Source organism: Lagenorhynchus albirostris, chromosome 2, assembly GCF_949774975.1.
Source record: "Lagenorhynchus albirostris chromosome 2, mLagAlb1.1, whole genome shotgun sequence".
NCBI lineage: Eukaryota > Metazoa > Chordata > Mammalia > Artiodactyla > Delphinidae > Lagenorhynchus > Lagenorhynchus albirostris.
In genome coordinates, this window is record NC_083096.1 from 47690596 (window position 1) to 47715952 (window position 25357).

Sequence of the window (25357 nt, forward strand, 5' to 3'; positions counted from 1 at the left end):
CTTCAAGAGTATTGTCCTTCCTGATACTGGTGGTCTATAGCCAGATAATTCTGATTTACCCTGACAGGATTTTCTAAGAGTTCCACGTCTCTTTGATCAAATCCCAAGGAGAGAAGTTTTTCATTTTCTTGAAAAAAAGGCAAAAAATTTGTAACCAGTGGTATTTACCATCATGGAGACCAAGAGCCCTAACAATCCTCAGGAAAGACCCACACCCTCTACTAATGGGAGGGTTTCAGAGGAAGACAATCATTTGTTGATTAAAGCTACTAAAGAAGATGACATTGAGCTGGTCCAGCAATTGCTAAAAAAAGGGGCTGATGTCAATTTCCAGGATGAAGAATGGGGCTGGTCACCTTTGCATAATGCAGTACAAAGTGGCAACGAGGACATTGTGGATCTTCTGCTTAACTATGGTGCTGAGCCTTGTCTGCGGAAGAGGAATGGGGCCACTCCCTTCATAGTTGCTGGCATCACTGGAAATGTGAAGGTGCTCAAACTTTTACTTCCGAAAGTAGCAGATGTCAACGAGTGCGATGTTCATGGCTTCACAGCTTTCATGGAAGCCTCTGCGTATGGTAGAGTCGAAGCCTTAAGGTTCCTGTATAACAATGGAGCCAAGGTGAATTTGCATCGAAAGACAAAGCAGGATCAAGAGAAGATTAGGAAAGGAGGGGCCACTGCTCTCATGGATGCTGCTGAAGAAGGGCATGTAGATGTCGTGAGGATCCTCCTTCACGAGATGGGGGCAGATGTCAATGCCCGAGACAATATGGGCAGAAATGCTTTGACCCATGCTCTTCTGCACTCTGACAATGAGAAGGTGAAGGCCATTACTCGCCTTCTGCTGGACTGTAAGGTTGATGTCAGTGTGAGGGGGGAAGGAAAGAAGACGCCCCTGATCCTGGCAGTGGAAAAGAAGAACCTGGGTTTGGTACAGATGCTTCTGGAACAAAAACATATAGAGATCAATGACACAGACAATGAGGGCAAAACAGCACTGCATCTTGCTATTGAACTCAAGCTGAAGGAAATCGCCCAGTTGCTGTGCCACAAAGGAGCCAGAACAGATTGTGGAGACCTTCTTGCCATGGCAAGGCGCAATTATGACCATGACCTTGCAAAGTTTCTTCGCCAGCATGGAGCCGTAGAAGATTTTCACCCTCCTGCTCAAGACTGGAAGCCGCAGAGCTCACGTTGGGGGGAAGCCCTGAAACATCTCCACGGGATATACCGCCCTATGATTGGCAAACTTAAGATCTTTATTGATGAAGAATATAAAATTGCTGACACTTCTGAAGGGGGCATCTACCTGGGGTTCTATGAAGACCAAGAGGTAGCTGTGAAGCTATTCTATGAAGGCAGCATACATGGACAAAATGAAGTCTCCTCGTTGCAGAGCAACCGAATCAACAGTAATGTGGTGACATTCTATGGCAGTGAGAACTACAAGGGCTCTCTGTATGTGTGCCTCGCCCTGTGTGAACACACACTGGAGGAGCACTTGGCCAACCACAGAGGGGAGGCTGTGCGAAATAAGGAAGATGAGTTTGCTCGAAATGTCCTCTCGTCTCTATTTAAGGCTGTTAAGGAACTACACCTGTCTGGATACACTCACCAGGATCTGCAGCCACAAAACATGTTAATAGGTAAGTCCCCAGTGTTCTCTTAGAAACGTAGGGCCTTTTGTTACAAGGGGAAAGGATTTTCATGGCAGAACAGGGAAGAACTAGAGTCAGTGTGGATTGTTCAGTTTGAGGATTAATGTAACAAATTGATGGTGACAGTGCAACCTCTCCTGCTACCAGGTATAACCCGTATTCCACGTGGAGGTCGAGGATGCCAATGGAATAGCAGGCTAACCTTATATTGCCCTTGGCAAATACAGATTTGTAGGTCTTGGATGGAGCCAGCTCCAGAAGTTTGAATTCTTAGAGTAGTCTGCAAGTCAGGGAACCTAGAAAGTGTGTTCCTTCAGAGAAGGTGGCAGTTACAGTGAAACTTAATGGCAAAGCTGAGGTTAAAATTGGGATCCAGGTTAAGATGTGACACGGTGAAACATACTGCAAGCAGACGGAACAAGTCAGTGTCCACTGCTGCAAACCAAAACCAAAATAAACTAAAGCAACATTCAAGGATACAAGCAGAGCTGAGGGCTTTGCTGGTGGCGCAGTGGTTAAGAATCCGCCTGCCAATGCAGGGGACATGGGTTCGAGCCCTGGTCCAGGAAGATCCCACATGCCGCAGAACAACTAATCCTGTGCGCCACAGCTACTGAGCCTGCGAGTCACAACTACTGAGCCCGTGAGCCACAACTACGCACCTAGAGCCCATGCTCCACAACAAGAGAAGCCACCACAATGAGAAGCCTGCACACGGCAACGAAGAGTAGCCCCTGCTCGCCGCAACTAGAGAAAACCTGCACAGCAACGAAGACCCAACACAGCCAAACAAACAAACAAACAAACAAACGAAGCAGAGTAGGGAACAAACGTATGGACCCCAAGGGGGGGAAGTGGGGGGGGCAGCAAGATGCATTGGGAGACTGGGATTGACATATATACACTAATATGTATAAAATAGATAACTAATAAGAACCTGCGGTATGAAAAATAAATAAATAAAATAAAATTCAAAACCTCCCCCCCCCAAAAAAAAACCAAGCAGAGCTGAGTGTAAAGTCCCAGGGGGCAAGGTGGGACAGTAAAAAGAGCCTTGGCTTCAGCCATATTTAAGGAGCCTTGCAGCCTTGTCCCACCACTTTGTAGCTTTGTAACCTCAAGCAAGTCGCTTAATTCTGTGAGCATTGGTTTCCTCACTTGAGACTGATAATACCTCCCTCATAAGGTTGTTATGAGGTCTAAGTGCAGTATGTCAAATGGACAAGTCATCTGTACATTGTAAGTGCCCAACAAAGGCCAGGTGCTTGTCTAGAGGGCTAAGCAGAAGCAGATACCTAACCTACAGACATGCACTGACATTTAAGCTTGGTGTAAGGGACCAGGGCAAAAAGAAGATGTGGGTACTGAGAGTCAGAGAACGGTACTTAAGGTCCTGGAAGAGAGAAATAGGTAGACGTAAGATCTGGTTTTAGTGTGAGGACAGGTGTTTGCGGCACTCCTTCCTGGTTTTAAGCAACTTCGCTGGGGAGACTGACAAGGGCCAGAAATATGTGCAACTCTACCCAGTAAGGAAGTCTTTGAGGTTCAGCCAAAGGTGAGGTCCTTCCCAAGTTTACCTGCTGATCTTGATGCAAAAGGATCACACATCACGTTCTAAAGAAAAATAAGTTGTGACTACCTATTCTTTGAAATTTCTAGCACCACTTCTTCCATTCTTAAGCTTGAACAGTAAAGAACTGATTATATTTCTGCCTCAAGGTGGCGAACCTAGCACATACTGCAGACTCTTCCCTGTATTAAATCCCTCCAATGATGGGAAAAGATTTTTAAATGAATTCATAACTGAGATCAACATTAAAAAAAGAATTCCTAGAGGACAAAATCCTTGAAGAATCATGGAGAGACTAAACATAGATAGGATGGGATTGAAGAATAATACAGGAGTCCAGGACAAATGCAGGAAGCCACAGATAAACATTACTTATGAACGTAGGAACAGTGTAGAAAAGTGCCACTCCAAAGTGATGGAAGCCAGAAGCAGGAGAGGACCAAGGACCAGCTAGCAGGCAGATTGCTGTGACAGTCGACACTAGGAAGATCAAACCCTGGGCTTCCCCTCTTCCCCAGGGACCAAGCATCTATGACAGACCTTTCTTCTACAGACAGGGGGACTGCTTGAGACACTGGGTCATTGGTGATATCAAGAGAAACAAAGAGCAGTTAAACATGCAAGATTTCTGCCAAAGCAGCTACTAAGTGGCATGTCCTGCTTACCCCCGAGCTTCACTGAATAAAATGCAAAGCAGAAGCTCTGACGACTGCTTCCATCCCTCCACTCTGTTGGGTGGCATTAACAGAAACAACTCACAGGACATCAGGGAGTCTCGACCGCAAAGTAAGGCTTACAGTCGAAAATCACTTAGGATATGCAAGAGGTGCCAATACCGTGAAAGACAGGCATGAAACAGAAGAATTTCCACCCAAAGAAACATAGCTCACCAAATGTGTACGTTTCCATGGCTGTTAAAAGAAATTGTCACAAATCTGGTGGCTTAAAACAACTGGAATTTAATCTCCCACAGTTCTGGAGGCCAGAAGTATGAAACCAGTTCCACTGGCACCAAATCAGGTGTCAGCAGGGCCAAATTCCCTCGCTACACTGTAGTGCAGAAACTGGGCATAAGCATTAAAACTTTTTATAGCACTTCAACAATGTCTGTTGAAACTGAAAATAAAAAATTGGGGCGTGTAAAAAACAAATCAAATGTTAGAAGAGAGGTGAGGTATTCCATTAGGTACTTTCAAATGTCAGTAGCAGAAAACTCGACTCCAAGTGGCTTAAATAAGGGAAGGGAATTTATCACTCCAAATAATCGAAAGTGGTCTGTGGTTTATGATCTGCACCCCATCTGCCCCTTCACCCTCATCACAAGCAACTTTCTGACTCTGTCCCTCCTCCCCAAGTGCACACTTGGGCCTTCCTTCTGCCAGAGTGGACTTCTCCACGCATTCCTAGCTGGAATCCTCTCTTCCCTCTGTTCCCCATTCCACTCACCTACCCAAATTCTACTTTCTGATCTTTTCTGTCTAGGCGTCTCTTGCATTTTTTTTTTTTTTTTTTTGGCCGCACCATGCAGCATGTGAGATCTTATTTCCTCAACTAGATTGATCCCATGCCCCCTGCAGTGGAAGTTTGGAGTCCTAACCACTGAACCAGCAGGGGATTCCCTAGGTGTCTCTTCCTTAAAGAAAACTTCTCCACCCTCCCCGCACCCCCACCCCAGCCATGTAGCTCTTCTCGTGATCCACTTTTAGGGCATCCTGCACTTTTGGCTAGCATTTTCAAAATTGCAATTCATTTAATGTTTATCCTCCTTTAGTATCGGTCCCCTTGCCCAGAGACTCTAAACTCTGTAGGGCCAGGACTGTGTTCTCCTTCCTCGCCATCATTTTTTTCCCCTCACTAAACACTTGTTGAATGATTTAGTGGGTTCCTTTTTGTTAGACTCTGAGTTTCCTCACAACTGTGATGTCTAAGTTCATAATGAAAGGAGTTTGAGAAGCACACAGTTGTACTGGCCATCATCCTGTGTGGGGTTACCCAGCCTTCCTCTCAGACTCCTCGAAGCCACCTCTTCGAGGACAAATTACTGCCTCACCCACCTTTCATTTTGTTCCTGACCTCTCTCATCCATGCATCCCTCTTTCTGAGGACTTAGTGGCTTCCTTTAAGGGAGGAAGATTCTGAAGGGGGCAAGGAGGCAGTGACTCATTACCAGCACATGGTTTATTCGTGGTAACAGATTACAACGTCTTAGTGGGCAGTGACCAGTGGGCTTGATTTGGTGGAATGCTATGCTTAAGGTGGTCTTGGATTCGGATCCTTATTGTTTAGTTGTTCTTTAGCTATAGGATGAAACCTTAACTCCGGCCAGCAGCTTCTTTACAGATCTGTGCTCTTTGACCCCAGGAGTTGCATGACTGGGGAGCTGGTATACTTATCCTCATGCTTCCCCACCCCTTGGCTTGGAACAAATAAAATGTAAGTCCTGCTCTTGGCAGATACCTGAGAGATCAAACGACACAGTGCACGTGACAGTGTTTTGAGAAGCAAACAGCAAAGCAGATGTGAGCTTATCATTGTCTTCCTCAGAGATGATAGGTTGTACATTGTGTTACAGACTTATTTAAATTAATTACAGCATGTGGAGAATGAGGATTTTCAATGCATCTCTACAAACCATCCCTTAGATTACAAGAATGGCGCTTACCTGGCAGATTTCGATAAAAGCATCAAGTGGACCGGAGATCCACAGGAAATCAAGAGAGATCTAAAGGTAATTTCTACAAACAATTTACTTTTCTATCTTTCTGCTTCCTTCTTTGTTCATTACTTTACTCCCTGTGGCCAGTTAGAGGATGTTCCTATTTCAACCAGAAGGAAAGACATTTCACGGCATTTCCCTGGTACTCACTGCCTTCACTCCCTTGCAGACAGCCAAGTGGGTGTGGGGTTGACCATCGCCGTGGCCCCTTTCTCTATGTCTTTAGATCTCTCTCTGACCCCACAGGCTGAATAGTAAATACACTGAACACGCCACAGTTCTTCCAGAATTACCGCCAGGAGATTTTCTCCAAAATAATTCCACAATTCCTGTAGGAGGTATTTTCTGCCTAAAGACAAAGTAAATGAGATTTCTTTTCCCACTCTATTCAAACACGTGTGCCAAACTCCTAGGAGGGCCAGCGACTAAGGCCCTCTCAAGCACAGCGGAGGGATGGGATCGATCCGCACCTCAAAAGAGACTAAACTTGGCCCCAAAGATTGAGATCCTGAAAGAACTGTTTCTCCAGAGAGGAGACAGAACAGAGACGTAGCCTCTGCAGACCACGGCTCCCAGATAGATTCTGAGCTTGTCAGCGCAGCTCTCGCCTGGAGTTTTCCAGGGCGCTGAACTTCCAACCCAATAGATGAGAACTCTCCATCCATGCCTGGCCTTTCTGGTTCAGCGGCTCCAGATTTTAGCTCCTTCACTGACTGGTGTCCTTCCCAGTGCAGTTTCTGTGCTGGCCTCCTTCCTGGTCCTTCCTCCCTTGCTGTGCCCTGACTCCTGGGGCCTTCCCTCTATTCTGCGGGACCTGGTCTGGCTCCTTGATCTGTGGCCTGACATAGGCCCGACCCAAAGTCCCAGTTCCCACCCAGACTCTGAGCATCCCCCTTGTTTAAAACCTTCTCCCTTTCCCCTGCTTATCTAAGTTCTATCCGTACTTTGAGGTCTAGCTCAAATTCCTCTTCCTCTAAGCAGTCTGCCCTGACAACCCTGGCCTGGGATTATCTTTTGTTCCTTATAAACCTAAACCTATAAACTATATTACCTTGAAGGGGTAGTATCCTAGACTACACTACCTTGAAGAGTTCTCTGTGCACAAGCCCATGCCTTCTCTCCCTGACCAGGCTGTGGAATCTCCTCGAGATTCTACCCGTTTTCCATTTGCTCATAGCCTGTGCCACACCCTCCAAAGTTCCCCAAATAGAGCGAAAATTCATAGGCGCTTTTGGCTTGATTTATGGCTTTTGTGTAGGCCCTGGGACTGCTGGTCCTGTACGTGGTAAACCAGGGAGACATTTCTTTTGAGAGGCTGAAGGATCTAAGAAATGGAGAGTTGATTCAACTTTCTCCAGATGAGGAAACTCGGGACCTCATTCATCACCTGTTCTCCCCTGGGGACAATGTGAAGGACCATCTGAGTGGCCTGCTGGGTCATCCCTTCTTTTGGAGTTGGGCGAGGTAAGGAAAACTGAGTGTATATTACGGGCCTCCAGGACAGAGACAGTGAGTGTATTAGTCAGGGCTCTTTATATATGTACAAAATAAGGAAATGCCTCATGCAATATTGGGGCTGAGAAGTTCCACTATTTGCCGTCTTCAAGCTGGTGACCCAGGAAAGCCAATGGTGTAATTTAATCTGAATCCAAAGGTCTGGGAACCAGGGGAGCTGAAGATGGAGATTCCAGTAAGGGTCTGAAAGCCTGAGAACTGGGACAGCTGAGGGCAAGAGAAGAGCCATGTCCCAGCTGAAGCAACCAGGCAGAGAGGGGCGAATTTCCCCTTTCATTCTAGGCAGGCCCTCCATAGATTCGATAATGCCCACTCACATTGGGGAGGGCCATCTGCTTTACTGAGTCCACTGGTTCAAATGCTAATCTCCTCGGAAACATCCTCACAGACACACCCAGAATAATATTTAACCTGGGCCCTGTGTGGTCAGTGACATTAACACATAAAATTAACCATCATGGTGAGGTGGGCAGGAGTCGGGCTGGGAGTCAGCAGATCCAGGCTTTTCTCTCAGCTTGGCATTTCCTGGCTGGGTGTCATTGGAGCAGTGACTGAACTTCTCTGGATCTGGTTTTCTCCATTGAAGAATAGAAAAAGGATGAGGGAAAACAGAGAGAGAGAGAGCTCTCCCCTTATGCAGATTTTAGAGACATGCTTTTACTACTCCTATCAAAAGCCAAAATCTAATAGTTCTGTAAAGATTAGATGGAATTAGGATGGAACAACCGTGATGATTCTGTCGTTCTCAGCCGCTACAGGACCCTTAGGGATGTGGGAAATGAATCTGACATCAAAATGAGAAATACTAAGGGCAAGATCCTCCAGCTTCTGCAACCTGGAACATCTGAACTTTCCACAAGTTTTGCCCAGTGGACAACTAAGGTGCGAACAACTCCTATGGTCTGGGAGGTATTCCAGGAATAAGAATCTGTGTCATGTGTTATGTTGGTTTTCCTAACTGTTTTATACTACGGGCCTGGCCCAACCAAGTGGTGAGAAAGGGGATTTTCCTCTCCCTCCTCCCATCCCAGGTCCCCTCTGCCCTTTTGAGTCTCTGCTCCAGGCCAGGCCCTCCTGAGAGACTCATCCAGGCTCCTCTTTAGGATGGCCTTGTCACAGCCCAAGAGCCTTTTTCTTTTCTGTGTCTCTTTCTCTCAAGCCTTGTTTTCTGAGCGAGGTCTGACTAATAGTTCTATTTCCACTGTGACAAGAGCAGCTGATGAAATAGAGTTTAGCCCAAAGGAGGGACTCCCCCATGGGGCATTTCCATCCAGGGAGACTGGCTCCCTCTGCTGTCAGTGAACAGCCCTGCCTGAACATCCATGTACATAGACACACCTATTTTCTGTATGAGAGAACAGAAAATGAAAAAAAAAAAAGAAAAGAAAAAAACATGATCTTTCAAATTCCTCCTCTTCCAGAGAAGGTCCACTCAATATAGTGGAACATAAAAATTAATCACCATTTCAGTCTAGTCAGTACTACCAGAACTTTCGTTATTATTAATGAGCAGACATCTATCAAGTACCAGTATGTGTTAGGCCCATGCAAGGTCAGAGATATACAAAACAGAGTACAGCATCCATGTGGGGCGGAGAGACCCACAGAATGATGGCTGTGGGATACATGCTGGGTACCCCAGAGACATGGGCAAAGCATTATGGGAAAATCCATAGCTCTCAAGTCTTTGAGTGAGACCAGCAGCTTCTGTATCTTAAGAGTTGAAGAGTTCTTTCAAACCTCTTCATTTCTGCGTCTCATTTTTCTTTCCTTCCCTTGCTTGCCTCTAGACCACATATCACACTCATAATTGCTGGCTTAACGTCTCTCTTTCTTGCTACACAGTAAGTTCCACGAGGGCAGAGACCATCCGCTGTCTTGTCTGTCATTGTATTCTTGGCATGGAGTAGGTGTGCCATGACTCTTTGCTAAATGAATGTCTATAAAAGTTCAGCTAAAAATTAAACTTGTAGAAACAAAGACATTTGAAACCAGAGCAGATGATAGTAATAGCTAACGATCACGTAGTGCTAACTACATGGCAGCTGTAGTTCTCAGGACTTTCCATGAGTAACCACAGTTAATCTTTACAACAGCCTCTGAGGCAATTAGCTCCATCTTGCAGGTGGGTAAACTGAGGCACAGACAAGTGATTTGTTTCAAAGGCACAGAATCAGTAAAGGGTGCAGCAGGATTTGAAGCTGGGCACTCTGGCTTAAAGGCCATGTGCTAACCTGTAGCTGATAGAGATTGTCATTTTCTTTTTCTTTTTAATGTCTGAGACAGAGAAACGGTACTACAGGCAATAGAAAGGAGAAATCCAACCTCAAGACTGAAGTGCTAGTAAAAGTGGTTGCAAAAGTAGAAATAAGAGAAGTATAGAGCACAAAGCACAGAAGAAGCAGGTGATGAAAGCTATTGTTTCCCTTCTTTTCTCACTCTCCACTCAGTGTTAAATGGAGCATTATTTTCAGACCATATAGGAAAGTCATTCTCTTGAAGGTTAATTATCTGGCCTTTACTTTCTGTTTGAAAGCAGAAGCAAGGTTTGAGAAAATGCAGTGGTGTTGGGTAAATTGTCAATCAAAGCCCAAAGGTCCAGAGGCACAAGAAGGAAGGACAGAATTGAAATGAAGAGGAAAGTACAAATAAGGTGCTAAATATCACTAGAGAGATAAAGGTTATGGAGGTAATGGAACGTTATCAGTCATCAGATGTGATGATACAGGTGGGTTCTAAGGTGCAAAAATGTAATTTTAAAAAGTGTGTCCAGGGGCTTCCCTGGTGGCGCAGTGGTTGAGAGTCCGCCTGCCGATGCAGGGGACACGGGTTCGTGCCCTGGTCTGGGAAGATCCCGCATGCCGCGGAGCGGCTGGGCCCGTGAGCCATGGCCGCTGAGCCTGCGCGTCTGGAGCCTGTGCTCCGCAACAGGAGAGGCCACAACAGTGAGAGGCCCGTGTACCACAAAAAAAATAAATAATTAAAAAAAAAAAAGTGTTTCCAGAGAACAAGATACAACAACGAGGAACCTGGGAGACAAGGGGGTTGGAGAAAATGGGGCTGAACCCAAAGACGCAAGACTCTATCATCCAGAGAAAGGAGCCTCAGTTCTATTTATAAACATGAAAAATTATGGTAGAACTACTTTTTTATCCTCAGATAATTTACATAAGATTTTATTCTGATTGTACTACAAATAACAAAAGGATACCCAATCTACTGTAATAGAAGGTACAGAATTGAAAAGCGAATAGGAAAATAGAGATACAGAAAAAAAGATAATACAAATGAGACCAAATATTAAATGTGCCAATTCCCCTAGAGAAACATTTAAAACTGATTAAAAATAAAAATATAAAAACGTATTTAATCAACAAGGTCCTACTGCATAGCACAGGGAACTATATTCAATACCCTCTAATAAACCATAATGGAAAAGAATGTGAAAAAGAATATGTATATATATGTATAACTGAATCACTTTGCTGTACCAGAAATTACAACATTGTAAATCAACTACATTTCAATAAAAAAATGGGAAAAAAAAAAAAAAGGCCACGTGCTAAAGCGGCTCACTGCACAATGTTGTGATGCCATCAAGTCCACCAAATCATTTAATTGCCAAGGAAGTTGAGGCTCAGAGGTGGAACCCCAAATACTCAGGGCTGGAAAGCCAGAGGTTGGCAGAGCTGGAAAGAGAATTCTGTTCTTTTGTCTCCCAGTTCATTGGTTCTTTCCCTTAAATTTCATTGACATATGTTGAATTTTGATTGACTTCAAGTCTTATCTTTTCATTTTCAGCTTTGTTGTCCTGTTGATTTTGGTGACTTGCCCATTTTCCTGGGCGTGCAACCAGTTTTCCAGTGTGGACTCCACCTTCTTCACATGGCTGCCTCTTCTCGTACACATACATGCTCAGCATTTCTCACATGTGCTCCACACATAGTACCCCCAGGCAGGCTTCTAGTCACCAGTTACTCTTCCTAAGGGACCCTCTGGCTTCATGGGTGTTGCATCTTATTCTCTTACTCCAGACTCTTTCTACCTATCAGAGCCATCTACAAGAGGAAGGCATTATTATTATTATTATTTTATTTTTTTGCGGTATGCGGGCCTCTCACTGTTGTGGCCTCTCCCATTGCGGAGCACAGGCTCCGGATGCGCAGGCTCAGTGGCCATGGCTCACGGGTCCAGCCGCTCCGCGGCATGTGGGATCCTCTCGGACCGGGGCACAAACCCGTGTCCCCTGCACCGGCAGGCGGACTCTCAACCACTGCGCCACCAGGGAAGCCCAGGAAGGCATTATTAATATGACAGCAGCTGCCCTGGGACACCTAGGGACAAGGAGAAACATGTAACCTTTGGAAACATAATTACAAACAAAACAAAACAAAGAACAACCACACTCACTATGGCAATGGCTGCAACGCCTGGTTTCAGTCAGGACAACCCTCTTAAAGGAGGAGATGTAATCAAGTATGAAATTGGAAGGGTGGCCACAAGGACAGTGCTACTGTAGAGTATAGTGAGCAAATTTCCTCGTATAGTAGCCAACGATTTCCTAAACCATGTTTTAATGTAGTTAATTTCTATGAAAACAATTCTCTTGGAAAATAGATACACGAATTTAAAGTTATTTATAATTCCACATCCAAACACAACTACAGTTAGCGTTGTGGTGTACGGTGCTTACGTCCATTCTTTTCTTTGTATTAATTTGCTTTATCAATTAGTAGAAATTTTGACATATATTCAGATTTGTACTCTGCCTCTTTGTACTAACATTCAGGATTTATTTTGTGTTGCCACCACATTCTTGTGTAATGTTTTTTTAGATTGACAAATTTGTGATGGAAAAAATGAATGAGTTTTATAAAAAAGGCAACGTTTATCAGGACACCGTGGGTGACCTGCTGAAGTTCATCCGGAATTTGGGAGAGCACATCAATGAAAAAAAGAATCGAGAGTAAGTCATGTATGAGAAGTCATGTTTGAGATGAGAATAATTGAAAAATTCCAGTTCTAAATTTATATCTGCTAATTTGATAGAAAGAAGAATATTTATTTTGATGAAAGTCATTCCTCCTTCTGTGTGGAAAAGGGCCATCACAAGGGTCTTACAGTCAACAGTGGACATGCCCTGCAGGTTCTCCTCTTCCTTTTCATTTTTTGCTGAGCCTCCTTTAACAGTAGGCTAGCGATTCTTGTGTGAAGAAACACAGGGGACTGCGTGGCTGGGTAAAGCAAATGTAGCATTGGAAGAGTAGCCCCGTGTTAATCCAATTAGCTTTCGCTACCAAAATTCTTAGCTGTAAACTCACAAAAAACTTGCAGTTTTGAGGGCTTTTTTGGATTTCAGCATTGTAGATAAGGGATTGTGGGATAGTATTATGTTCATTTTATGGATAATAAAACTGAGGTTCATAAAACTTAAGTTGCCAAAGTTTAGTCCATTAGTTGAAGAGTCAGGAGATGAATCTTGCTCTGTCAGATTCCAAAGTCCTCATTTATTCTGCTATAGAAACCAGGGGAGCAAAAAAGGTTTCCAGGGCCATATGCTATAAAGGGGGGATGCAGAGTTTGGGGCAAGCATATCAAAATATTTATGTTTCATTTCAGGATGAAGTCAAAAATTGGAGCACCTTCCCAGTATTTTCAGGAGAAATTTCCCGATCTGGTCATGTATGTCTATAGGAAACTACAGAACACAGAATACACAAAGCATTTTCCAAAAACTCACAGCTAAATACGCCTAGGTGTGATGGAGGTGGTGGTGGTGAGCAGGCTGGCCAGCCCTAGTGCCTTTTGAATTCAGGGAAGTATTTTTTTGCTGTGTAATCCTGGGCGAGTCACAACTCTCTGGGCCTCTTGACATTTTTTTTTTTTTTTGGCCGCACCACGTGGCATGTGGGATCTTAGTTCCCCCACCAGGGACTGAAGCCATGCCCCCTGTAGTGGAAGCACGGAGTCCTAACCACTGGACCACCAGGGAATTCCCTGAGCCTTTTGACTAACCTGGTTGCTTGTGAGCAATGAATTGGATAGCTGATGTGTCAGTTCCTGGTGCTGTGCTCAGCATTCTCCACGTTTATAACAAAAAAAAGCATATGCTCAAACTACTCTAGTCCTTTTTAAGGGTAAAGCTTAGTGGCAGGAGCTGGGAGAGCATCCTGCTAAGATTCCTCTTGTCAACTGCACCAAAGGAGTGAGTTCCTAAACCTCTAATGTTTTATGTTTTACATCAATTATCTCATGTAATTCTCCCAACAACCTTGCAAGATAAGATTAATATCCCCTTTTAGGAACTGAAGAGCCTGAGAGACTCAGGGAAATTGAACTACTTGCCCCAGATTATACAACTTGCACAGAGCGCAGTATAAATGGACGTGGTGTTATTGTTACCTCTCACTCGGCACCTTAGAACTTAATTACTAACTCAGAGCTCTTCTACATGAGACCCAAAAGGTCAAATGGGCTCTGGGTGGCTCATTCATTCATTCAATATTTGTTGAGCACTAACTAGTATAAGTCTAAGCACCAACTGTATGAAATGCGTTCCTTCTAGAATCACCTGTGTTGGTTTTCTATTATGTCAAGGCTGTATTTCTCAACTGTAGGCAATCTTGCCCTTCAGGGGCCATTGGGCAGTTAAAATGTCTGTCAAAGCTGAGGGTGGGGGGTTGTACTGGCATCTAGTAGATAGAGGTCAAGGATGCTGCTGAACATTCTATGATATGCACAGGATAGCACCCCCGAAACACAGAATTATCCGGAAGAACAGAATTATCAGTGACACTGAGGTTGAGAAATCCTGCCTTAGCGGGCTGGGCTACCTTTGAACTGGCTGGGAGCCCAGGACTGTGAACTGTGTGGCTCACCTCACAGAGGACTGACTTGAGTGTGATGTCTTGCTTTTCGATCTGCAGTGAGACAGTTCCAGTGTCACCCCCTCAGGAAGTCCTCTGAATGCCCTCACTTTCCACACCCCTGTCTGAGTGTCCTCTCTGGCTTCCTAGCACCCATGGCCACCCAAGAGCATGTTTCTCTCCACCCAGAGCATGATTCTTCCCCACTGGAATGATATATATGTAATTGGCTCCTTAGGGCCCATGATAGATATATTTTTTGATGTGTATCGTACAGCCTAGCAAAATGTCTGCCACATGGTAATGACCAATAAATATGCATTAAAAATGAACGATCCCTCTTCATACATGAGTAATAATGCTAGGACATATTTTGATGGTGTTTTATAAGTTGTAAATTACACCTGCATATTTTACTTCTTTTAGTTTTCAAAATAATCCTGTAAGATAAGTGTTGTGATCCTCATTTTGCAGGTGAGGAAACTAAGGTTAGAGACGTGTTGATTTACTCTAATGCATAGGAAGTGTCACTGTCTGTATTTGAAAAGATTTTCTGGCATGAAGTCTGATGTTCTTTCCATTTATCCTCACTGTGGTGGTGAAGATGAAGCTTTGTAATGAGAGGAGCTGGGAGAAAAAACAGTGTCTTAGGTTCTTTCTGAAAAGGAGATGGTCTTGACTTCCCTGGTGGTCCCGTGGTTAAGGCTCTGCACTTCCAGCGCAGGGGGTGCGGGTTCGATCCCTGGTTGGGGACTAAGATACCATATGCCACAGGGCATGGCCAAAAATAAATAAATAAATAGAATTTAAAAAGGAGGTGGTCTAAGAAGGGTGCCACTGAATGAAATTAACAAGTACTGGAAGAAAAAAACTTAAGACTTTTCTTTAAGGTTTTAGGAGCAGCAAGGTTGCTTTAAGTTTTAAAAGTAAGATTTGTTTTTCTGATTTGTAGTGAGTACTCGGATATGACAATCAAATGCCCATTTGTAAAGCATATTCAATAAAACTTTGAATTACCTGAATGTCTGATTTTCTCTGAGTGACATTTCTACTTTAGAGAGTAGTGATATCTACAATAGAAAACGCTCAGTGATTAATTCCTGGGTAAGCTTTAAGAAAGGCATTCTGCTCTTTAAAAATGGGAAAAGGAGCCTAATTTCAGCCCTCCATTAATTGGGGAACAATACACACCTTGGGGGTCCTTGTAGAAAAGGAAGGGTCTGATCATTGTACTCTCTAATCCTCTAAGCGTTTCTGTGGACATGCTGCAAATATTTCTTATTCAGTTGCCATTATCACAAACATTTAATTGAGCTTGTAGTTCATGTTAGGTACTGTGTTAGGCAAAGTGATTCTGTGCTTGGGCTTGTCAAGCAGAAGCGCCGGTTACACAGAGACGAGGGAAGCTTGCCTGCCTAGAATGCACTGAACAAGCAACACAGGAGAGGAAAATTATGGTAAGAATAATAGTTACCACCTCTTGAGCACCTACCGCTTTCCAGAGCCTAATGCTTTTATATATGACATCCCATAACAAACATGACAATGCCATAAGATGTAATTATTTCCATTTTACAGAAGAGGCAACTAAGGCTCAGAAAGGATTGCTAAGTCGCCCAAGTTCGTATGGGTAGTAAGTGGAAGAGCCAGGGTGCAAACCCAGGTCTGCAAGTCCAAAGGGTGTGGCTTTTCTGGAGAGCCAAAGATGGGGAGTTCAGGTAGGCTGGATGGTCTTTGTAAGAATGTGTATCGGGGCTTTCATCCATTCCTTCCTATTAAAGCCTAGGAGGTCAAGGTTACCCATGGCCTTCATAGCAACCAAATCCAATGGTCCTTCGCTGTCTTCATCAACCTCACACCACAGTTGATTCAGCTGACTACCCTTTGGCTCTTGCACCTGTCTTCTTTAGCACCTGCAGCACCACACTTATTGCTTCTCCTCCCCAGTGGTTGCTCCTCCACAGTGTCCTTTGCCAGCTGCTTCTCTGCTCAACCCCTAAACCTTGAGTGCCCCCGAATTAATTCTCAAGCAATTCACTTTTCCTCTTTTCTCCGTGGATGATCTTTTCAAGTGCCGTGACAAGTATCGTCATAAATAGACAGATGATATCCATGTTCTGAAATTTATCCACATAATTGCCTACGAATTATCAGTCTTGTTTGCTTCTTTTTTCCCATACGCCCTACATCCAATCTATTAATAAGTCCAGTTGGTTCTCTCACCAAAATAAATTCTAAATCTGTTCACAACCTTCTGTGTCTGCTGTGCTCAAGCTACCGTCATTTCTCATTTGGACTGAAGCAGGAGCCTTGAGCTTTCATCCTCATGCCCCATCTTTTCTCCACAAAGTGATCTTGAAAAAATAGTCCATGGTGAGAAACTGAAATGAGCTCTTCCCCCAGTCCCTCTTTCAGCCTTGCACATGGCCAGACCCCCACTAGCTCAGTGTGAGTGAGGAAAGATGGTGACCAGTGAGATGAGTTGGGCCCTGATTATGCGGTGCTTTTGAAGCTAGGCACCAGACCCTCTAGTGACATTCATCAAGTGACATGGGATGGACACAGAAGTATGTGTACAATCCACAGATCAAAGTTACCCTCCATCGAAGGCCCCTTGCCTTCTATGGTCCCTAGCTGACAGCGATGTTCCCAATACATATCAATGTATTGAAGGAGGGAGGTGAGTACCATGGGCGATTTGTTACAACATTTTACTCAGTGGGATCTCCGGAATCTTAACCTTCCCTGGTTTCCTTTCTCCTTTGGCTAGTTGAGCTGAGAATCAAGTTGTAAATCAAACCTTATTCATTCATCCTTTCAACAGATATTTATTATGTGCCTACTAAGTGCCGAGTACCATTCTAGGTGTTTGGGATACATCCACAAACAGAACAAAAATCCCCGCCCTCAAGGAGCTTATACTCTAGCAGAGGAGAGATACGATATACAATAAGCATAATAAATACATCCTCTAGTGAGAATGAAAGTTATAAGCATTACAGGAAAAAATGAAAAAAGAAAGGAGGACGTAGGGAGAGCTAGGGCAGGGGTGGATGAGTGGGCATTGGGCCATCAGGGTAGCCTTCAATGAGGAGGTGAGAACTGCCCAGAGACTTGAGGTGAAGGGAGGTCCATGTGAATACATGGAGGAGGAGCCTTCCAGGCAGCGTGAACAGCCAGTGCAAAGCCTTGAACTGGGCATGTGTCCACTACGTCTGAGGAACTGCAGGGAGGCCAATCTGGCTGCAATGAGGGAGCAAGAGAGAAGCAGGAGGTGAGGTCAGAAAGGCAATGGCGCCAGGTCTCTAGGACCTGGAAAGGCATTTTAGGGGCGCTGGATTTCACACTGAGATGGGAGCCATTGGTGGTGGTGGTGGGGAGGGTCAGCGAGGAGAGTAGTGACATGAACTAACAGAAGTTTTAAAAAGCTCACCCTGGCTGCTGGGAGCAGAGAACAAGAGCAGCAGTGAGGAGACTGATTCAGAGATGATTTCAATAGCCAGGCAAGAAATGATGGTGGCTTAGGCCAGGTGATAACAGTGAAGGTGGTGCTACCTTTGATTCTGAACATATTGTAGGCAATTTGGCCCTCATTAACTCTCTCATGTCTGGCTGCAGTGAGACAAACAGCCCAGCCCATCAGACTCCTGCTTGTTGCTCTTGGTTCCGATTTTTCAGCCTAAGATTTCGCCGCAACACAGCCTGAGCCAACCGTACATCTAAGGCTATAAAGGCAGCCTTACTGTAGGACTGACAGGCACGGGATGCTGTGCAACCTAGCTGCCCAGGTTTCTCCCCACACACACCCGCCGGCTTACCTCCTTCTGGGGACTGAACAAAACTGATGAACTCCTGACAGAGAATGTAATGGAAACACAGGTTGGTTTTACAGAAGAAAGGTAACTGGTATTTTTCCAACCAGGTCAATAATCCTTTGTACTTTACAATCTAGAGTCCAAACAAACAAGGAACAGAAAAGAGAAATGGAACTGAATCGCTAAGAAATGCAGCTTAGCAAGGGCAATAAATAACCTCATGCTTGTAGTATTTGGCCCAGAGGAGAGGTGTGTTGATTAAAAATAGTATCTAAGGGAAGCGGAGACTGGGGTTGAGGTTCTCAAAGGACTGATTGGTAGGAAAGGAAAGGCTTGTTTTCTCATCAGAAAAATCTTTCTTATTCCTGGGTGAGGTTGTTTAAGAAAAGTTCAAAGTAAAAAAAAAAAATCTAAGTTTTGCTTGAGAGAAGAGAAGCAGGAGAGATTTTGGTCTGTTGTGTCAAGTCATAACTCTACTCAACTTGCTTCTTTGTAAGCACACTTACAATTTCTCACAAGCTCTCAACCCATATCACCAGCACAACGTGTACAAAAACACACAAACACTCACACATAACATCATTTAGAATACGGGATGGATCCCTGAAGGATGTAACTACCAGAGAAAAGAAAAGAAAATAAAATTTTAAGTCTTGGGGTTCTCCTAAGGAAACCAAATATAAGAATCCGAGTGGAGTGTCTTTCTCAGCTCTCCAGATCCCAGAGAATAATAAAACCTTGTTGTGAGCATGGCTGAGTGATCTTTCTGATGCCACATGTCACAGGTAGGGCATGAGGAAGCCATTGGTGAGTCCAAGGTCTACAGAGTGGAAAAGGAGAACAGGAAGGGGGGAAAAGGAGAAGAGAAAGACAGTGAACAAGGACAAGGAAAAAACATATAAAGAGAAAAAATGATTGGGAGAAAGATAGGTCTCATGGTCAAGCAGTCATTAGGAACTGTCGAGTGTCATCTTGACTTGAGCTACACCTTACAATGCAAATAATTGCTATGTGGCCCATGGGCTACACTGCCTATCTCACACCCATGGCAAGCATCGCAAACCAATTCCCAGACTCTTTCTGGCTTAGGTGTGGCCTCTGAGTTCTTCTCAACACAGTCCTCCAAGTATCTACTACCCAACGACCACAGAGGACACGAGAGGTTAATCCCTTTTGCTAGCCATGGACTACAATATAGAGGAAAGAACTCACCAGCAGTTGCTTGCCCAAGTGGTAAAAATGCAAAAAGCAGAAATGTCTACCTGGCTTGATGCTGTTTGTCCTACTTACCTGCTTTATAGTTTCTTCCATAGTCACCCTCAGGAGCTCCTATCCCTCTCCCTGTCCGAATCCACACATCAAATTCAGCTGCCTCTTCCCCCATCCCAAACCATACACCATTCAAAAATCATACGCACCAAGTCATGGGGTATTTCTGGCCACAAGCTCCACTATGAATTTTCAAGAGTGTAAAATGGTGTCTGACCAAAGACCTGCAAAAGAAAGCTAAGAAACAGCCAAAGCGGTCTAGAGTTTCTCTTCATGAAAATGTCACAGTCCATCTGCAGCCACAGGCGAAGAGAGGTTCCATTGCTTTCCTATATCAAGGGACATTAATTCTTAACTTTATTGCACTGAATCAACTTGCTTTGTGCAAAACAACCAAGAAAGATTAAATTGCAAGATTCATTTATCTTTTGGCTCCATCCTGCCCCGACCTGGGAGTTATCTTGCCTGTGTGCAAAGGCCAAAGCTCATGACATTAAAAGGTATTTATTTTGTGTATTGCATTATTCATTTCTACAGGACTTAGAAAGAGCAAAGGCTTACAGCCTTTTCATAAAGAGAAATACCTTTGGATTTGCCTAAATTCTTTAACTGGAGAAAGTAGAGAGAACAGAGGATGTGAGGATTAAAGGTACAAATTACTTAGGGGGGCATTAAGAGTGTCCAAAATTGATAGAAAATTCTAGGCTACTGTCCTCTTTTGTCAAGGAGAAGGGTCTGTGACCTAGGCAGTTTTGAGCCTAATGTGAAAGGGCTTCTATGTTTACAGGTAGCTATGCTTAGCAGTCTCACTGTAGGCATCAAAATATCTCAAAGTGCCCCCAAAGTATTTGTGATAAACCAGAGGGGCTAAAGTGAACTCTCAGCACATCACGTCATTCTGACCATCTCCCCGAGACCGGCAGCCCCAAACTTTTGTCAGTCTGCGGCCCCCTCCGTCTCTTCCCTTTGTCCTTGGCTGTATCGATGGAAGGTGATGGTGTTGCCTACACTTCACAAATATCGGTCTGTGAAGGAGACTCAGTCCTTAGTGACCCCTCCCTGCTCTGCACTCAGTGTTGGACAAGACACGCCCTGCCTGGCGTGTGAAGTTACCTTTATGGGATGTGCGGTGGGACTGTGAGATCGTGAGATTTTGTGGGAGTAGTGCGTGGGAGCATTTTCTCCATGTGACATTTGTGCCATTCAGGGCCGGAGGCTGATGTGGAAAACACGCCAGGCCTGGAGCCACAGGACCTGGTCACTCTAGGACTGCCCCAGATTTGCCAAGTGATCTTAGGCAAGTCATTTAACTTCTGAGACCCATCTGTAAGGAGGGAGTGATGTTGACCTGACAGGGTGATTATGGACAGTAAATGGTAGAAATTTGTAAATTGACAGCAGCACTCAACATGAAATACCACTTTCTTCCTAAATAGACCACAGCGACCTAAATGGCCAGGACATTCTCAGGATTCTACTTCCCACATTACGTTCGCCATTTCTATAACATTATTGCGGGCTGCATAATTAAGTTGACAAACTGATGAGCTAAAATGCCTTAAGGTTACTTCTGAAACCTTTCATTAAGATAGTGGCAGATGCTAGAGTATGAGTGCGGATCACCCCCAAACACCTGCTCTTCGAGGCCTTTTCCTCCTTCCCTTTTTTACCATGTCGCTGGTACCACCATCCACCCAGGCACCCACGCCTGCTACCCTGATCCCTCTCTTCTTGTTACCACTTCTGTCTGACATTCAGAGTGATAGGTCCTGCGTTTCGCTTTGTGAAAAATCTCTCCTATTTATCCATCCTCTTCATCATTTTGCCTTTAGACTCTCATCGCCTCTCACCTAGTCTTGAAACAATCTCCTGACTAGTTTCCCTGTCTCCACTGTGGCCCCCTGACAGCGCTATCCATGGCTAGACTTCTGCAGAAATAATTTTCCTAGATGAAAGTCTGATCATGTCACTCCCTTACCTAAACCTCTGATGATTTTCTGTTGCCCTCAGAATGATGTCCAAACTCCTAAGCTCGGCCTACGTACTCTCGGAGGCCTGGCTGTGCAGCCTCATCTCTTGCTATGTCTGCCTCTCACAACTTTTTCTTCAGCCTTAGAGGTTCCCCCAAGGTGCCATAGGACTGTATTCCGTGGTGCCTTTACTTACTCTGTCCTGTCCCTAAGGCCTCTGCTTCTCTTGATACTCAACCCCCCAGTCTTTTCCTCTTGCTTCTTTATCCACCCTTCCCTCCCCATCTTCGTCCCCAGACCATTGTCAAATAACTAGTCTTCTTTCCAGGCTTGGCTTGTGTGACCTCTTCACTGGCACCTTTCTGACTCTTCCAGGTAGGAGTGGCCTCTTCCTCCAATGTACCCCACTGCCTCCTGGAGACTTCAGTCATGTCACTCACAACCCTTTGCGCACTGGCCTTAAACACTGGTCTCTCATGTTAGACTGGAATTCCTTGAAGACACAGATGTATCATTAATATCTGTGTCCCCAGGACTAAGCTCAGTGTCTAGCACAAAGTGCCACCCAATAGGTGTTTGTGGAATAATAGTGTTTTTTCCTAGTTTTGTGAAATTTCACCTTTTCACAGGCAGCATCCATGGAAAAAGGTGCACTGAGATGAGCAACTATTTATAAGGCACCAGCGCTCAGATGTAACCAAATATTTAAACCAAAAAAGAAGCAGGATTAGTGTAGGTTTGGTTTGAAGAATATTTTGATATTTGAGGTTTGTTTTAGTTGCATAGATTGAGAAGATATATAAATTTGGTTTCAGTTAACAACTCAGCAATTGCTATCTGCCAAACACTGGGTGAAGGGAGTAGAGCAGAATGAATAATCCATGGTCCTTCTCCTGGAGGAATTCACAACTTCACAATCCAGTGGGGCAGATACACACATATAACACAAGAAAGTTGCAAAGTGCCAAGGGGCACAGAGGCAGGGGGAAATAAGTTCCTATTGGGAGGACCTAGGAACTCCTTAAGCAGAGCAGGATTTAACTAGAGATCTGAAAAATGGTTAAGAGTTTGGTGGGTGAAACTATGGAAACTAAGAACACAGCCAAGGAGAAGTGTAGAGGTGGGAGAATGCCAGGTGTGCTTTGCAAGGGTAGAGCGGCCATCACTGCAGCACTGGGGACCAGCAAAGGGTGTGATGAAAGATAACTGTGTACAGGCAAAGGCGATCAAGGAGGCTGGGGATTTAGGATTTCATTATATCAATAACTGGAACTCCTGGAGATTTTAGAGGATTTTCTACTTCATATTTATTTGCTCAAATTGAAATAGTTTTGATTTGGTAAGAAGTTTATTTTTTAAAAAATGCTGGAGAGGGTGTGGAGAAAAGGGAACCCTCTTGCACTGTTGGTTGGAATGTAAATTGATATAGCCATTATGAGGAACAGTATGGAGGTTCCTTAAAAAACTAAAAATAGAATTACCATATAACACAGCAATCCCACTACTGGGCATATACTCAGAGGAAACCATAATTCAAAAAGACACATGCACCCCATGTTCATTGTAGCACTATTTACAATAGCCAGGTCATGGAAGCAACCTAAATGCCCATTGACAGACAAATGCATAAAATAGATGTGGTACAAATATACAATGGAATATTACTCAGCCATAAAAAGGAATGAAATTTTGGGTCATTTGTAGAGACGTGGATGAATCTAGAGACTGTCATACAGAGTGAAGTAAGTCAGAAATAGAAAAAAAATATCATATAGTAACGCATATATATGGAACCTAGAAAAATGGTACAGATGAACCTGTTTGCAGGGCAGAAATAGAGACACAGATGTAGAGAACAAACGTATAGACACCAAGGGGGAAAAGTTGGCTGGGGGTGGTGGTGGTGGTGGTGGGATGAATTGGGAGATTGGGATTGACATATATAGACTGATGTGTATAAAATGGATAACTAATAATAACCTGCTGTATAAAAAATAAATAAAATTTTAGAAAAAGGCACTTAGCTCAGTAAGAGTCACTATTCAGCTGTTGATGAAACATTTGGATTTAAGTCTGAGAATGCTTACTGGGAGAGAAAGAAATGTGTTGAAAAAATCAGCAAAGGTTTCATCCTCTAGAAGAATTATAAGATTTGTAGAACCAATTATCTCTATATGGGGAGAAAAAAAACCTCTCATAAGCAGGATTGCATTTAGGATGGGAATATTAAGCAACAGAATAGATCATTTTACAAGGGTAAATCTCAGCATGACAATGGCTTTTAGGGTCATCTAACTCAATTTCTCCCCTCTCCAGGACCCTCGTCTGCCACATCGCTCTGCTTAAACACTCCCAGCTGTGGGGAGCTCCCCGCCTCACAGGACTGCCCATTCCATTTATGCAGAGAGAAAATAGTTTCATAAGATCTTTCCTACTGTGAACTGCCTTCCTTTATCTTCTTTCTGTTTGTTGAAACTCTGCCCTCTGAAGCTTGATTGAATTCATCTAAGTCCTCTTTTAATGGACAGAGATCCCATATTTACAAAGTCATTACAACCTTCTGCCTACCTCCACCCCCTCTGGCTAGTCACTAAGCATTTCTTCAATTATTCATCACACGACCTCCTTTCCATCTGGTTCTCTTCTCCTTGGCTAGAGGGGCACCCACAACTCAAGCATTCCACATCCTTCTCAGGGAGGAGCATAAGACAACCATTACCCATGTTCTATGTTATATTAGCATGGTCGGAAACGGGGTTAGCTTTTCTCACGTTACACTATTAACTCCACCATCTTTAATTTATGCAGTCACTTTTCAGAAACCAAGTCAAATTTCATCTTGTCGGTTTGGGCCCAACATTAAAGCCCCAAAAAGAGGCTTTTTTGAATATATCGGTAATGGAACATATTTATTATTTCTCTCAAGCTTGATCATTGTGCTGCCCAAGTTAATCTCAGGAAATAAGTGTTGACTGTCTCAAAGTCAAGCATAGAGACCACAGGTAGACTAGCTGGTCTCTCTAAGTTTACTCTAATTCACTGTCTCTGCTTTTTAGTGTATAATGTCAACTCTTGAATAGTAATTTAATTGTTCTATCAAGGGCCCAGCATTTTCCCATCATACCTAAAGTGTATAATGAAAGACTTACAGGGCTTCCATGGTGGCACAGTGGTTAAGAATCTGCCTGTCAATGCAGGGGACATGGGTTTGAGCCCTGGTCCGGGAAGATGCCACATGCCGTGGAACAACTAAGCCTGTGCACCACAACTGCTGAGCCTGTGCTCTAGAGCCTGTGAGCCACAACTACTGAGCCTGCGTGCCACAACTACTGAAGCCCGTGCACCTAGAGCCCGTGCTCTGCAACAAGACAAACCACTGTATTGAGAAGCCCACACACTGCAACAAAGAGTAGCCCGTGCTCGTCACAACTAGAGAAAGCCTGCACAGCAACAAAGACCCAACACAGCCCAAAATAAATAAATAAATTTATTTAAAAAACCCCAAAACACTTATAAAACGAGAAACCTAAATATTATACACTAGTCCTATCTCTCAGTCCAGCTAAATGTCTGGTGAGAAGAGTATGTGCCACTCCTCTAGGGTGAAGTTGTAATAACAAAAGAAAACTAAACAATCCCTTTCATTATTTTTCCTAATGACACTTTGGTGGTTATTGTCTTCTTATAATAGAAACAGAAATAGAAACCCAGACAATCAAACACTATTACAACAGAACTGATGCCAGTTCCTGCCCTCTGCTCCATAGATGTCTTTTTTTTTCGGTACCTAGTGTTGTAAACATTTATGTGTTTTTTTCTGTCTTCCTCCTCAGCCTTCTGCTCATCTTTTTATGAGAATTCCCTGATTCTTTTTTTTAACATCTTTATTGGAGTATAGTTGCTTTACAATGATGTGTCAGTTTCTGCTTCATAACAAAGCGAATCAGTTATACATGTACATATGTCCCCATATCT

The 25357-nt window shown here is 43.9% G+C and overlaps 1 protein-coding gene across 5 annotated transcripts; it reads left to right on the top strand.

Moving 5' to 3' along the window:
* Positions 1 to 15350, top strand: RNASEL (ribonuclease L). Of its 5 annotated transcripts, XM_060132008.1 has the most exons (7): positions 8 to 1649; positions 5874 to 5959; positions 7206 to 7411; positions 8212 to 8344; positions 12298 to 12428; positions 12512 to 12608; positions 13082 to 15350. In XM_060132008.1, the coding sequence occupies exons 1-7, from the start codon at positions 173 to 175 to the stop codon at positions 13154 to 13156; spliced, it is 2205 nt and encodes a 734-aa protein (XP_059987991.1). In that variant the 5' UTR covers positions 8 to 172; the 3' UTR covers positions 13157 to 15350. The 5 variants fall into 5 exon arrangements, 3 of the variants coding, with proteins under 3 accessions (XP_059988008.1, XP_059988000.1, XP_059987991.1); XM_060132017.1 differs by lacking the exon at positions 12512 to 12608 and having other exon boundaries at positions 5 to 1649; XR_009537251.1 differs by lacking the exons at positions 8212 to 8344; positions 12512 to 12608 and having other exon boundaries at positions 1 to 1649; positions 13082 to 13207.
* Positions 15351 to 25357: the final 10007 nt, after the last annotated feature.

Bases quoted from the DNA above. Each gene is read 5' to 3' on its own strand.
- RNASEL (XM_060132008.1), top strand. From the start codon at position 173: ATGGAGACCAAGAGCCCTAACAATCCTCAGGAAAGACCCACACCCTCT. The intron at 5,960-7,205 runs GTAATTTCTACA...GCTTTTGTGTAG, and splicing joins AAATCAAGAGAGATCTAAAG to GCCCTGGGACTGCTGGTCCT. The intron at 7,412-8,211 runs GTAAGGAAAACT...TGTCGTTCTCAG, and splicing joins TTCTTTTGGAGTTGGGCGAG to CCGCTACAGGACCCTTAGGG.